Source organism: Peromyscus californicus, unplaced genomic scaffold (genome assembly GCF_007827085.1).
Source record: "Peromyscus californicus insignis strain IS unplaced genomic scaffold, ASM782708v3 Scaffold_7__1_contigs__length_154581171, whole genome shotgun sequence".
NCBI classification, from domain to species: domain Eukaryota; kingdom Metazoa; phylum Chordata; class Mammalia; order Rodentia; family Cricetidae; genus Peromyscus; species Peromyscus californicus.
Window position 1 is genome coordinate 129,520,743 of NW_026294595.1, and position 16,350 is coordinate 129,537,092.

The 16,350-nt window shown below is 42.0% G+C and overlaps 1 protein-coding gene across 3 annotated transcripts in view; it reads left to right on the forward strand.

The window, feature by feature from the left end:
- Itch (itchy E3 ubiquitin protein ligase) overlaps window positions 1-16,350 on the forward strand; it is a 119,534-nt gene that overhangs the window by 48,897 nt on the left and 54,287 nt on the right. For all 3 annotated transcript variants that reach the window (XM_052725594.1, XM_052725596.1, XM_052725597.1), the window contains one exon: window positions 9,083-9,128. In XM_052725594.1, coding sequence (XP_052581554.1) covers window positions 9,083-9,128 — 46 coding nt within the window. The remainder of the gene's footprint in view (window positions 1-9,082; window positions 9,129-16,350) is intronic.

A 16,350-nucleotide genomic window follows, 5' to 3' on the forward strand; every position in this document is an offset into this window, starting at 1 on the left:
CAAAAAGCTAAGAAAGGCCAGTGAAAGAAACACAGTTTGGCTCTGACATCAGAGCCATCTCTGCCCTTGATCAACTGACCAGTGAAATCAGCCATTCACAGAGCAGGAAACCAACCAATCCCAGAACACTGTGACCCTGGGACCCAGAACCAGTGAAATAAACACTATCCCTGAACCCAGAACCAAAGAAAGATGCCCCGACTCTGAAACCAGTGCCAAAGAAACACTCTTTGTCCCTGGAATCAGAGCCAGTGAAAGAAATATGCCCTGGCCTTAGAATTAGAGCCAAAAAGCTAAGAGAGGCCAGTGAAAGAAACATAGTTTGTCTCTGAAATCAGGGCCATCTCTGCCCCTAACCCATGAAACTAACCAATCCTTGAGCAAATAAAAACAAACAAACAAACAAACAAACAAACAAAAAACTAACCAATCCCTGGACAGAAAATCTTCTAACTCCGTCCCTAAGAAACCCTATATAAACCACCCTGCCTGTTCAGTTGTGGGCTGTTCTTTCCCTCCCTGGCAGAGGCAGCCACTCTCCTGGACGACTCCTTCCCAAATACATCTCTTTCACAATAGAGTCTTGGGTGTGAAGATCTTCATTCGAGGTGCAGAGAAGAACCTTGCTAAGACATTCCTTAGGGGACTGAGCAGAAAAAACCTTGCAGAGATGTTCCCTTGGGGGACTGAGCAAGGCAGAGCTGAACAGAAGAACCTTGCTGAGACATCCCCTAGGGCACTGAGCAAGGTGGAGTAGAAAAAGTAACAACATTTTCCCAGAGCCAGAGGAGATTGCTACATTTCTACAGGGGTTTCCCCATTAGCTGAGTGAAACAAAAAAAGCAATATCATGGGCCAGAGAAGAAGCAGAGCTCTGCTGGGAAGCCCCCTTAAGTGGGGGGCTGAACAAAGCTCAGCTGTAGCCGCTTTCCAAGAGAGGAGCAGGATTGCTATATCCTGCAGGAAGACCATCCCCCACCGCACCCCAACTCCATGTATAGCCTAATTCTCACAGTCAGGATACCTCTCCAGAGCTGATGTCTCATTGCAGTTCCAGCTGCCAGAGCTGTCCTAGCAGCTCAAAGTATAGCCTGACTCCCCGAGCATTCAGGATACCCCCCCCCCAACCCGAGTTGCAACACTTGCTTACAGTGATGGCGCACACCTTAAATCCCAGCACTTCGGAGGCAGGGGCAGGAGGATCTCTGTGAGTTTGAGGCCAGCTTGATCTACATAATGGGTTCCAGAACAGCCAGGGCTACACAGAGAAACCCTGTCTTCAAAAACAAAAACCAGAAAATCCCCTACAAAATCCCATGCAAAATATTTTTGGGTTGAAAACATGGTCCAGTGATTAAAAGCACTCTGGGTTTAATGTGGTTGGAGTTTTCTTTAGTCCTGTCTGGACCACAGTCAGGACAAATCTCTCTTACCCGCCAATCTCACAGCCACTCAGACCCAACCAAGTAAACACACAGAGACTTATATTACTTATAAACTGTATGTCCGTGACAGGCTTCTTGCTAACTATTCTAATATCTTAAATCAACCCATTTCTATTCATCTATAAGTTGCCACGTGACTCGTGGCTTACCGGTATCTTAACATCTTCTCATGGCAGTCGCTGGCAGTGTCTTTCTACTCAGCCAATTCTCTTCTCTGCTTGTCCCGCCTATACTTCCTGCCTGGCTACTGGCCAATCAGCATTTTATTTATACAGAACGATATCCACAGCACTTCCCCCTTTCAAACAAAAGCAGAGCCTCTTTTCCAAACCAACATATCCTTAGATCCAAATTTTGAAGTCAAGGTATCTTTAAAATATACATATTGGCTTAACTCAACAGCTTTTACAATCAATTTTTTTTTCTGCAGTTAAAAATCCCAAAGACAACATAATGCAGATTCTCTGTGTGATATCCATCTTTACGTAGCTTATTTTTTATATTACCTTTACTGTCTCTTTAAAGACTTTATTTTTAAAAGCTATCTATTTCTTTATATAACTGTATTGCTCTGTATAAATAAAGCTGATTGGCCAGTAGCCAGGCAGGAAATATAGGTGAGACAAGGAGAGAGGAGAATTCTGGGAAGTGGAAGGCTGAGGCAGAGAGATGCTGCCAGCCGCCATGATGAGAAACAGATGTTAAGATACCGGTAAGCCAATAGATTAATAGAAATGGGTTAATTTAAGATATAAAAACAGTTAGCAAGAAGCCTGGCATGGCCATACAGTTTATAAGTAATATAAGTCTTTGTATGTTTACTTGGTTGGGTCTGAATGGCTGCAGGACTGGTGGATGAGAGAGATTTGTCCTGACTGTGGGCCAGGCAGGTGTAGATGAACGGTCTTGTTAAATAAGAAACACAGAGCCAATGCAGAGATGAAAGCCCAAGAGGTCAGAGCTAAGAGCTAAAAACCTTACCCTTACCCTTCACTGCTGCTGCTGTCTTCTTCAGCAAGAGAGCTACTTCCTGTTTGTCTTTTTTTTTTTTTTTTTTTGGTTTTTCGAGACAGGGTTTCTCTGTGTAGCTTTGCGCCTTTCCTGGAACTCACTTGGTAGCCCAGGCTGGCCTCGAACTCACAGAGATCCGCCTGGCTCTGCCTCCCGAGTGCTGGGATTAAAGGCGTGCGCCACCACCGCCCGGCCTGTTTGTCTTTTTTTATAGACTTTCTATTCTGCCTTCTCATTGGTTGTAAACCCAACCACATGACCTCCTCGTCACTGCCTGTCTGTACAGACCTCCAGGTCTTCTATGGTTGGTATTGAGATTAAAGGTGTGTGTCTCCATGCTGGCTGTATCCTTGAACACACAGAGATCCGCCTAGCTCTGCCTCCCAAGAGCTGGGATTAAAGGTGTGCACCACCACCACCCAGCTTCTGCTATGGCTTGCTATTAGCTCTGACCCCCAGGCAACTTTATTAACATACAAATAAAATCACATTTCAGTACAGATAAAATATCATCATAGGCAGGACCAGAAAAACTCTAGCTACAAATGGTGCCCCCTTTCAAGCAAAAGCAGAGCCTATTTTCCAAAGCAACATATCCTTAGTTTAATTCTCAACGCCTACATGACAGCTCACAACTATCTGTAACTGGGGATCCTGCATCCTCACACAGACACACATGCAGGCAAAACACCAATGCAAGTAAAAAAAAATAAATTATTAAAAAAAGTTGAACTACAGTTGACCTGTGACTATTGAACTGATTGATAAAGTATATCCTGAATGCTATTCGTAGCAGCTAATACAGTACCTTTGAATGTCACCTCTTCCCCTGCCAGTGGTGGATATAAGTTACCATCTGTAGCAGTGGCTGATTGAGTTTAATTGACTTCAGGTCCTTGTAGTACTAGACAGTCAGTACAAGCTGGAATCCATTTGCCATTTCTACTCCCTTACAGGGATATCTTTTGTGTTATTATAGTAATAAACCTGATTCATTATCTGTGTGCTGGTACATTTTGCAATTTGTGGGGTATACTGGTTTGTGTTAAAGAGGAATTAACCATAATAAAGAAGTTTCCAGTGACCCCGGACTATCTGGTAGTGTTTTTAGTAAAACTTCTTTCCAATTTATTCCTTTTTTTTTTTTTTTTTTTTTTTTTGAGACAAGATTTCTCTGTGTAGTTTTGGTGCCTGTCCTGGATCTTTCTGTAAATCAGGCTGGCCTTGAACTCACAGAGATCTGCCTCGCTCTGCCTCCTGAGTGCTAGAATTAAAGATGTGCACCAACTACCACTCTATTTTTGCTTTTACCACAGATTTCCAAGGCCCTACAACATTGAACTCTAAATTAATAGTTTTGGTGTTTGGTCTGACAAAGACTTGTTGTTTACTTAGAACTGAGTTATAAAGCAGTTCCGGCTGTTAGGTACTGTGACCCTCTGTTGCTTCATTGGTGGAGACTTCTTCTTTAACACAACTTTTCATAGCAGGAACTTGAAGATAGGTATGAAGAGTTTTCTACACTGTGTCTTTAACTTACATGTATTTATTTATTTATTTATTTACTTGGTGGGTGTGTAGGAGTGCTCGTGCCACAGCACACACTCGGAAGTCAGAGGACACTTGTAGAGTCAGTCCTTTACTTCTTCCATGTTGGTCTAAGCACTGGACTCAGCTCGTTGAGTGGAGGCAAGTGCCTTAACAGACTGAGCCATCTTGTGTCCTTCCCTCTCTTTTTTTTAAAAAAAGGAATTACAAAGTAGAAGGACAATTCAGAAATGGTTATACTGCTACAAAACTGAACTTCAGTTGAACGCTGTTCACAGGAAATCTACAATAGTTACATTCACACACACACACACACACACACACACACACACACACACACGCACGATAAAATATAAATAATCATATTGTCAAGCCACCCTAACCTTGAGTACTTACAGCTTCATGTTTTTCTGTTTGTTTTCTCAGTAGCTGGCACTTTAATGCAAAAGTCATGCTAGTGAGTCTTTATTTTAGAGTAAAATCTAAAGGTGTAAGCCACCATATCTGGCTTAGGTTTTTGTTGTTGTTATTTTGTTTTTTGAGAAAGGGTCTCACTGTGTGGCTTAGGCTGTCCTTGAACTTGCTTTGTACCCTGTATTGGTCATGAATTTGAAGCAGTTCTCTTTTTTTAAAAAAAAGTTTTTACTACACTTATTTATTTGTGTGTATAGATGTGTTATGTAAACCCACAGGAGTCTGTTAAAGGATCTCTGGAATTTATTAAGATATAAAATGGGGATAATACTCTCTCGGCTACAGAAAGAAATAAACACCACTGCTTATTCAGCTGTTGTTGTCCTCCATTCTGCCCAGGGGTTTTGGAAACCAACTGTCAGGTCTCCAGCGACCCAAGAGATTGCAGGACAATTCTCCCTCAGCTCTCAAGGGGTCACACATGCAGACAAAGCCATGCCCTAGGGCTTGTACCCCAAAGCCATTGGCTGAACGAAATGAATTCCCACAACATAGATGCATTCACATGCCATAGCACCAGTGTGGAGGTCCAAAGACAACTTGCAAGAGTTGGTTCTCTCCTACCATGGGATCCTGGGGATCAAACTCCTGTCATTAGGCTTGGTACTAATTGCCTTTACCAGCTGCTCCATCTCACCGCCTCTGAAAGAGTCCTTCTCTGTGACTGGCTTCCTTAGTGCTGGAATTACACATGAGTTGCCACACCCACTTCTGGCCCAAGGTCTTTGTCTTTGCTGTATATACTCTGAATGTGTTTAAAATTAGTTTAGGGAAGGCTCGTGAGGTAGCTTAGCCTGAGGACCTGAATTTGACCCCAGAACCCATGAAAAGGTGGAAAGAACTTGTAAAAGTTGTCCTCTAACTCTCACACATACCATGGAGTACACACAGTCAACAAAGATAAAATAAGCTGGGAAGTCAGCTTCTATTAAATAGCAAGTGTGGTGGCACATACCTTTAATCTCAGCATTCAGGAGGCCGAAGCTGGCAGATCTTTGTTGCCTTTGAGCCCAGACTGGTATATATAGTGAGTTCTAGGCTAGCCAGCACTACATAGTGAGACTCTTGTCTCCAAAAAAAGAAAAGTAAGATGAAATCTCTGCTTATTATGTGTGCCTATTGCTTTTAAACTTGGACTTTTTCTTATTAGGCTTTAATTTTTTGTGGTTCCATTAAACTTCTGGGTAAGCAGTTATTTCAGGTCTAAGTATATTATTAGTACTTCACATTATGGGAGCCAGGAATTAAACAGAAAGGAATATAGGAAAAGGCCAAGGAAGCATATTATCCCAAGGACACCTCTGCCCCATGACCTACCTCCTTCATTTAGTCCCCATTGCCTGCTTCTCACCACTTCTAGATAAGGCCTACATACTGTATATCCATCGAGGGATATTAATGAAATTTCTTCAGGAACTAGTTATTTTGTGGTGGGAGTGCTCTCTTTTTTTTTTTTTTTCCGAGACAGGGTTTCTCTGTGTAGCTTTGTGCCTTTCCTGGATCTCGCTCTGTAGACCAGGTTGGCCTCGCTCTGTAGACCAGGCTGGCCTCCAACTCACAGAGATCCATCCACCTGCCTCTGCCTCCGGAGTGCTGGGATTAAAGGCGTGTGCTACCACCGCCCGGCTGGGAGTGCTCTTTTAATTTAGCTCACTGAGGCAAAATCTTTGTAGCTCTTCCAGGGTTTCCTGTGGGTAAAACACATACATTTAGAATTTGGATACATTTTTCGTATCACTTTGCCCTTCTCCAAGTGACTTTCTTATTTATTTTATTGTGGTGTGTGTTGCACATGCATGAATGCGTGTGTGTACAATATATGTATGGATGAAGTACCCATGCACTGCAGCCCATGCAGAGGTCAGTTGTGTAGAAGACAGTTTTTGGAGTTGGTTTTCACCTTCAGCCTCTTCCTTTGGCTGCTGTGCTGCACACTCCAGGCTGCTGGCCTGGGAGATTCTAGGCATTTCCGTCTGACTCCCATCTTGCTCTAGGAGTGCTGGATTATGGATGCACTACAGTGTCCTGACTTTTCATGTAGTTTCCAGACATTGAATTCAGGTTGTGAGGCTTGGCAAGTGCTTTTACCTGCTGAGCTACCCCACCTCCACCAGTGGCTTTTTTATTTGTGGGAGAAATGGAGTACTGACTTGATTTAGTACTTAATGCTACATACATATATGGTATAGTTTTCTCATTCCACTTATGTCGCATATTTTAAACATTATAAGAAAATATAGAGCCGGGTGGCGCACAACTTTAATCCCAGCGCTTGGGAGGCAGAGCCAGGTGGATCTCTGTGAGCTCGAGACCAGCCTGGTCTACAGAGCGAGATCCAGGACAGGCACCAAAACTACACGGAGAAACCGTGTTTCCAAAAACCAAAAAAAAAAAAAAAATAAAATAAAAGAAAGAAAGAAAGGAAGAAAGAAAGAAAGAGAAAGAAAATAAAGTACATATAAAAAAACATTGTTTCATTTTATTTTGAGACAGTTTCACCCTGGAGCTCAGACTGACCTGTAATATAATGTGTGTCCCAGATGAATTTATGGCAGTCTCTTGGTGAGATAACTAATGGGAACTATCACACCTGGTATGTGTAGTGCTGGGGCTCAGAATCAGGGTTTTGTGCATGTTAAACAAGAATTCTACCAAGTGAGTTTTATCCCCAACCCTGTTTTGGTTTGGGTTTTTTTTAAGATTATAAAAAGTCCTCTTTAGTCAAGCTTGTAACAGGTAACAGATTTGTTGGATAAAATGGAAAGTTTCCAATATATTGAGACATGAATCATAAGTCACCATAAATACAACACCCAATACAGGAAAACCACAACAACAATTTCATACTTTCCCTGTAACAGCTATGAACTGATCATTGGACACTGGCTCAGTGTAGCCAATGTGGCCTGCTGGGTATGGAGCACACTATGGCTTTGGGGTCACACACATCTGACAGGGCTGTGGTATTGTTGGCTTGACTTAAGAAGCAAAGCAGGTGCCAGCACATTCAAACAGTGGATTGAACATCCTGTAAGTATCAAAGTGAGAAGCAAAGCAAAATAATCACGCTATCAGATGTGACAGTAAGGACAACTTACTGTGTAAAGCTTGAGGCTGAAAGGTGGCTCGCTGCTTCATTTCTTTGGCTTCTTGGATAATGGCTGCTAGAACAGAAAAGTAAGATGTGAGGTTCAGGTTCACAAGTCACCAGCCTGACTGCCGAATGCCAAGATCTCTCCAATCATATTCAGACACCAGATGGGTTCTAGGAACCAGCATGGCTATGTCCTTGGGCAAGTTGACATGCTGGCACTTGAACTCTTCAGGTCTATCTATCCACATGGTAAATTTGTTTGTCCTGTGTGATTGCTCTGCTGGAGGTCCCTCAGCCCCTGACTACCACCTTCGGAGAACTCTCAGCCAACACCATGTCATGTTCTTAGAGACCCCTCTAAAATTTTATTAGAGTACATTTTATGTATCGCAAGGTCACCATTTCAGATGTATAGTTAATGGCTTTTCTTGAAAATTGTTGTGTGTTTGTATGTGTGTAGGTGTATGAGTGTGGTGAGAGTATGGAGGTTAGGGGCCCACTTTTGTGAGTTGGTTCCATCAGATGGGTTCCAGGGATCAAACTCAAGTCATCAGGTTTGGCAGCAGTCAATCATCTTGCCAGCCCACACTTAGCGTATTTTTGAGGTCACATATTTTGTTAGTTTGTTTTTAGTACTGTAGATTTTCATACAGTTTCAATTACGAAGCAACTCTACAGTTTATCCATTCCACTGTATCATTTTTTAAATGTATATTTCTGTGATCTTCAGTACTTAAAAAAGGAAAACAATAGGCTTCCACCACCCTTGCTAGCCATGGCATAATGTGGTTATGTGCTGTGGTGTGGTGGACTGGTGGTTTTACTGCTGGAACCGTGGCTGTATCTTGGGAGTTTTGTTCTTTTGCCAGTTGCGCCGAGACTGTTCAACTCGAGTTCTTACGCAGTTTTCGGTTGTCCTCCTCCTCTTCGTTTGGGCCTCTTTGAAACTTCCTTGGTTTTTGTTTTTTCATCTTCCTCTCAGAGAGTTCTTTGAGTCTTTCATTTTCTCTGAGGTTTTTACCCCCCAGCTCCTTTATATAAAGAAAGTTACTAAATGACTTTGCTATTTCAGAGTTGTCTTATATTGACCGTTCTGCTATTGATTAGTAATTTTCTCCCATGTTTCAGATAAAGTAAGTGGTTAAAAGCTGCGTATGAGGGCGCGCAACTCTAATTCTAATGAGACTGAGGCAGGAACCTGAGTTCAGTACAAGCTTGAGATTTGAGAAAATGGCTAAATACTGGGTTTGAATTAGAGTAAAATATATATATCAAAAAATGCCGAAGTAGGGTGTGGGTAATGCACCTTAACTAATCTCTCATTGAATAATTAATGGTATGTATAAAACTGAAGAATTTGAACATCATTGTATTTTCCCTTTAAAATGTATGTTTGGATTTATATTATGTACTAGAAAGGTTTAATAGTTTAATAAAAGGCTTTTTTTTTTTTAGTTTCAGTTGAAAATTACTCTCTTGAATCTCATTTTGTTTAAATTTATTGTTAAAGGTATTTCACAGAATGATGATGGCTGCAGACCCAAAGATGAAACAAGGTAAGGGTTCACTGACTGCTTACCACAGCATGCAGAAATAGATAAGAGTGAATGAACTTGTAGTCATTCATTTCAACTTCAGGTTCAGGGGGTTGGAAAGTTAGCTCCTGAGTTCTGATGTCTTTTGGCTTTCACAGACACTCATGTATACACATCTGTAAACACACATACACATACATACATACACACACACACACACACACACACACACACACACACACACACACGGGCATGGGCACGGGAACATACACATACACATGAATAAATAACTACCAATTTTCAGGTTCAGATTGATAAATTGTGGGCCAAGTATGCTGACTTACTTATGTGATCCCAGCATTTGGGTGTGTTGGGGGTGTTGGTACAAACCTGTAATCCAGCATTTTGGAGAAGAAGGTAAGATTAGGAATTGAAAACCACGAGAAAGGGGGCTGGAGAGATGGCTGAGCATTAAGGAATGTATGCTGCTCTTCCAGAGGACCCTAGTTCTGCTAGCACCCATGTTAGGTGGTTCACAAACTGCCTGGAACTCCAGTTCAGTCTGTAACTCCAAACCACCTCTTTGGCCTCTGTGGGCATCCACATAAATGTATTTGCCCACACATAGACACAAATACATATATATAAATAAATAATAAAATAAACCTTAAAGTTTAAATGGGAAAACCAAAAAAGCAGTGTCACATATTATAAGAGAAAATCATCCAGAAAAAGGGCGTGCCATATTAGTTCATAGCTGCAGGGGAGAATAGATAAGTTAGAAGCCAAGCACAGGGAACATGTCTGGAATCCCATTACTTGGGAGGTAGAGTCAGGAGGGTCAGTCGGGAAACAGAGCATAATATTATGGTTTGGAAGTTGGGTAGACTAGTACAACAAGCTCCCACGTTACCTATATACTTCTGTAATGTGTAGAAATTTTCATGGTAAAAATATTTTAAAGGCTTGGGTATAATTCAGTGTTGGAACGCTTGCCCAGTGTGCCCAAAGCCGTGGATTCCATCCCCAGCAGGGCCAAAAACAAATGACACAGTTTGTTAAAATCTTCAGGAAAAACAAAGTCATAATATGGTTCTTTCAAAGCAAATAGAACTCTACCTTCTTTGAGTCACACTGTATTAATGTACAAGTATCCTCCCAGGTAACTTCTTACTGAGAACAGTTATTTATAATGGGAAAGTGGTTTTAATTTCATACCTTCTCAGACTTTAAACTTTATTTGTAGTCAAGGCTGGTCTTGAATCTGCTAATCCTCCTGTTTCCACTTCCTGAATGCTGCATTTGCAGGCATGCGTAACCTTGCCTGGATAGAAAAGATTTTTTAACATAGATAGAAGCTTAACATTAAGGGAAAGAGTCACTTAGGAAAAGACCAGTACACACCCAAGACATGAGTGCAGGCTTCTCAAGAGAGAATTGTGTGACAGTGTCTTAATAATAGCAATATGTATGATTTTGGTGCCTTCCGGAGTTATATTGTTTAAAGGTTCTCTGTGGGAACTTTTTTTTTTTTTTTTTTTTTTGGTTTTTCGAGACAGGGTTTCTCTGTGTAGCTTTGCGCCTTTCCTGGGACTCACTTGGTAGCCCAGGCTGGCCTCGAACTCACAGAGATCCGCCTGGCTCTGCCTCCCGAGTGCTGGGATTAAAGGCGTGTGCCACCACCGCCCGGCAAGGGAACTTTTTAATAAATGACATCATAAAGTGGTTTCCAAAGAACATTGGATTTTAATTAAAGGTGATAAGAGAAAGCTGTAGGAGGTTGTAGAGAGGACTGGGCAGTTAAAAGCACTGGCTGCTTTTCCATATTACCCAGATTCAATTCCCAGCATCCATATGGTGGCTCACAATTGTCTGTAGCTCCAATACCCGGGGATCATCTAAAAAGATAAAACCATAAATCACAAAGGTAAAAGGAGTCATGTAAATTTCTCCATCTATTCTGGCTGTGAACTTGTTGTTTGCAGTCTTTCCTTACACTTGTGAAACCTCTCCAGCTCCTGCTCATGCCGTTTGTTTAGTCGGTTCTGTCTGTTTTCCCAGGTCAACAGTCATGATCAAAGTAACGGGGCACAGTGCCTCCTAGATCTTCGAGTGGTGTGTGTGTGTGTGTGTGTGTGTGTGTGTGTGTGTGTGTGTGTGTGAGAGAGAGAGACAGACAGACAGACAGACAGACAGACAGACAGACATCAGAGGACAGCTTTTGGGGCTGATTGTCTCATTCCACCATGTGAATTCCAGGGATACAGCTCAGGCTTTCCAGCTTGGCAGCAAGCATCTTTACTTGCTGAGCCATCTTGCAGGCCCTTGAAACTTTGTAGAACATCACAATCTCCCAGAGGACTTGGGAAAACACAAGTTGCTAGGTTTCATTCATATTCTCTGATTCGCTACTTGAGTAAATCATATTTAACAAGTCTCCAGGTAATGCTAATACTCTTAGGCTAGACTGGATTTACTTAAGCTTTGAGATTACAGTTGTTCCAGAAGTTTTTGCAATTATGTAAACAAGTCCATTTCATAGAAGCCCTAATTTACTGGAAATGTCACTCATTTTAATCTTACCCTCTTTATGTTTATTAGAAAATTTATGTTTATTAGAAAAAGCATACAATTTTAAAGATTTAAATGAAGTAGCATTAACAATAAAATGTGTAGTCTTCATGGAAGAAATCACACTTGATGTAAGACTATAAAGCCTTGATTATGATATAGATATGCGCATCTTAGAGGAATTGTGGAGAAGGAAGGAATTCTAGATTGAAGGAAGAAAAAAAAACATGGAGGTGAAACAGGGTTTTTAATAGTGAATGTTTGATCACAACATTTGACTGAAGATAGGATACTGAGGTGGTTTGAATAGATATGGCCCTGTAAACTCATGTGTTTGAATGCTTGGCCTATAGTGAGTGGCAGTATTAGGAGGTGTGGCTTTGGAGTAGGTGGGCCTTGTTGGAGGAAGTGTGTCACTGTGGGCTTTGAGGTATTGGATATACAGTTTACTTTCTGTTGCCTGGGGATCAAGATGTAGAACTCTCAGCTCCTTCTCCAGCACCATGTTTGCCTGTGTGCTGCCATGTTCTTCCATGATGCTAATGGACTAAACCTCTGAAACTGTAAGCCAGCCCCAATTAAATGTTTTCTTTCATAAGAGTTGCCGTGGCCACGGTGTCTTGCCTATTCACAGCAATGGAAACCCTAAGATATTTAAAAGAAAATGCAGTTGGTCAGTTTAAGAGTAGAATTGAGCCGGGCGGTGGTGGCGCACGCCTTTAATCCCAGCACTCGGGAGGCAGAGCCAGGCGGATCTCTGTGAGTTCGAGGCCAGCCTGGGCTACCAAGTGAGTTCCAGGAAAGGCGCAAAGCTACACAGAGAAACCCTGTCTCGAAAAACCAAAAAAAAAAAAAAAAGAGTAGAATTGAAGTTAACACTGTTTCTTCTGTGCCATCTGCTATGCTGAAAGTGATGAAAAACACAGAGGCTCAGAAAGAAGAAGGAACGTGCCTGAGTTTGTGGTGTATGTGATATAGTAGAATGTAGGAACTGTGTGATCTTCAGAGCCTGAGCTCATACCCATCTTGCTTAACTGCCACCTAAACCTGGGCTAATATTACTTCAGCAAATGTTTAGTCATTAATAAATGTGAACCCTTTTATTGTTTTTGGTTTATTAAGATATGGTCTCACTATGTAGCTGAGACTGGACTGCAACTCAGAATTCTTCTGCCTCTTTCTCTTGAGTGCTAGAATTAAAGATATGCACTACCATGTCTATCTAATCATTACTTATTTTAAATTTTATTTGATGTGTGTATGTGGTGTGTTTGTGTGTTTTCTTACTCAGTCCCGTTTCCATCTGAGCCTTTGGAGACAGGGTCTTACTAAACTGGAGCACACTGATTTGGCCGGACTGGATGGCCAGCAAGCCCCAGGCACCTTCCTGCCTCTGCCTCCCCAGCACTCACTGTAGGTGTCAACTTCCATGCCTGGCTAATGTTTATGTGGGTGCTGGGGATCAAAACTCAGATCCTCATGTTTGTGAAGCAAGCCCTGTACCAACTGAGCCAGCTCCCCCATCCTGAATATTATATATTTTAAATATTAGATAGATAGTTGTGTGGCTAAATAGAGATTTAAAGATACCTTGTGGTGATATTGTGTTCCCCAAAATATTGTGCACCCTAATAAACTTATCTGGGGTCAGAGAACAGAACAGCCACTAGACACAGAGGCCAGAAAATGGTGGCACACACGCCTTTAATCCTATCACTTGGGAGGCAGAGATCCATCTGGATCTCTGTGAGTTTAAAGTCATACTGGAAACAGCCAGGCATGGTGACTCACGCCTTTAATCCCAGGAAGTGATGGCAGAAAGCAGAAAGGTATATAAGGCGTGAAGACCAGAAACTAGAAGCTTTTAGGCTTTTTGAGTAGCAATTCAGCTGAGACCCATTCGGATGAGGACTCAGAGGCTTCCAGTCTGAGGAAACAGGATCAGCTGAGGATTTGGCGAGGTGAGGTGGCTGTGGCTTGTTCTGCTTCTCTGATCTTCCAGCATTCACCCCAATAACTGGCCTTGGGTTTGTTTTTATTAATAAGACCATTTAAGATTCATGCTACAATACCCCCTTAGGGGAGTGTCTTAAAAATATTCAACTGGGATTGATATAATCAGAATTCTATAAGAAAATTAATTTTATTTGTCAATGGTATGTATTATAGTTTGTGTTATATGGTTATGAGTGTGTCAGCAATAGCAGGGAGATACCAACATATGCCACTAGCTACTTGAAGAGTTCGCATCTCTCTTAGGACTTCCACACAGTTAAAGCCCTACCTTGAATATAAAGAGTTGAGGATGAGTCAGGGTGAAGAGGACTTAGTTCATAAGTGCTTAGACATACAGGAAAAGGAACAGAACATAATTCCAAGATGTAAGAATGGGCCTCTTGAGGTGGAGTTGTGCTTATGTGTCTTTACAGTAGCTTTGTATATGATCCTGTGGCTTTCTAAGTCTCATTCCTCAAAGGATGTACCTTATTAACAAGGTTTAAAAATCAAGCAAAACTTAAAATTTAAATGAAGTTTAAAACTTAGGACAGTGAGATGACTCGACAGATGAAAAGCATTTGGTGTATTTACTCTGAAGACTCATGATTCCTAGAACCCAGGTAAAAGAGGGAGGAGAGAACTCATTCCATGTTGTCCTCCGACCTCCATACACATGCCCCATGACTTGGACGCACCCCCCCTACATGCCCCATTGTAACAGGAATCTTAAAAGTTCTTATTAATAAAATCAAACCTGAGCCAGGTATTGGGGTGAACTGGAAGATCAGAGAACCAGAACAAGCCACAGCTACCTCACCTCGCCGGATCCTCAGCTGGTCTTGTTTCCTCAGACTGGAGGCCTCTGAGTCCTCATCCAGAATGGGTCTCAGCTGAAATGCTGCTCAAAAGCCTGAATGCTTAACCAGCCAAATGCTTCTAGTTTCTGGTCCTCACGCCTTATATACCTTTCTGCCTTCTACCACCACTCCCTGGGATTAAAGGCTCGATTTCTGGGATTAAAGGCGTGAGTCACCATGCTTGGCTATATCCTTGAACAGATGGATTTCTGCCTCTAGAATGCTAGGATTAAAGGCGTGTGCTACCACTGCCTAACCTCTATGTTTAATATTGTGGCTGTTTTGTCTCTGACCCCAGATAAGTTTATTAGAGTGCACAGTATTTTGGGGAATACAATACCACCACATCCCATGACTTGGACGTACCCCCACTACATGCCCCATGGATGTTCTGTCTCTGACCCCAGATAAGTTTATTAGAGTGCACAGTATTTTGGGGAATACAATACCACCACATCCCATGATTTGGACGTACCCCCCCCCACATGCCCCATGACTTGGATGCACCCCCACACACATGCCCCATGGCTCAGAAGTACCCCCCCCCACACACACACACACAGGCCTCATGGCTCGGACTCACCCCACATACACAGGCCTCATGGCTTGGAAGTACCCCCCACACACGCCCCATGGCTCGGACTCGCCCCTTGTACATGCCCTATGACTGAAATGCACCCCACACAAACACACACGTTGTAGGCACACGATAATAATAATAAAATTTAAAATCTTTTAATTAAATAAAAATATGAGCTGGTTTGCTCATTTCTCATTTTAAGGACTCTTGTAATGAACCCGTAAGGTTGTTTATGAGGTCTGTAGTTTGGATTTGGGGGCGAGAAGGGAACAGTGTGGTAAAGCTCATGGTTACACACATTCTAGCCCTCGATAGTGTAGTTCCTTTAAAAGATGTCTTTTATATAATAACACACGTTATCTCTCAAAACAATTTGGGCTTTCTGGATTGTGTTTGAGTTTCTTGACTCATCAACAGACAAGGCAAAGTAGAGCTCAGGGTGAGGGCCCCTTTTCCCTTCTCATGTCCCCTTTAAATTTTCCTCTTTCTATTGCCTCAAGTGAAGATCAGGAAAACAGATACAAAATTAATATAGTAGACGACTAAAAGGTGGATGAGGCGGGTGTGGGGGAAGAGCGGAGGGAGACTGTGAAAGCAGGATTGAGTGGACTTAGAAATTAAGAATACCAGGAAGGAAGAATGACCTTAGGAGAGCTGTATCTCCTGCATTTTGTTAATAACTCGATACTAGAGGATGGGAGAGAGTCCTACTAATTATAGAAATTCTGACTGGAGATAAATTTTAGAGATAATCTTTGAAACTATGAGATTTGAGATTCTAGAAAAATACTGAAGAAGAGGAAGAATTGGAGGGTGATGTAAGTACAAGATTATAAAAGAAGAATGACAGAAGTTAGAGTTAGAGAAAAATGGCTTTTAAAGGTGGGATGATGGGGCTGGAGAGATGGCTCAGACTAAGACACTTGCCAAAGACCCAGGTTAAATTTCTATCCCTAAATGGTGGCTCACAGCCCTCCATAACCTCAGCCCCAGGGGTCCAAAAGGTACACATGTGGTACACAGACATGCATGTAGGCAAGACAGTCATACACATAAAAGTAAGATAAATCCAATCTAAAAATCTACAAAAAACATCTAATCTAAAAAAAAAACATGTGGCGTGCACCTTTTTTCCCAGTACTTGGGAAGCAGAGTCAAGGGGATCTCTGTGAGTTTGAGGCTAGCCTGGTCTACAAAGTAAGTTCCAGGCAGCCAAGGCTACAGAGTGAGACCCTAT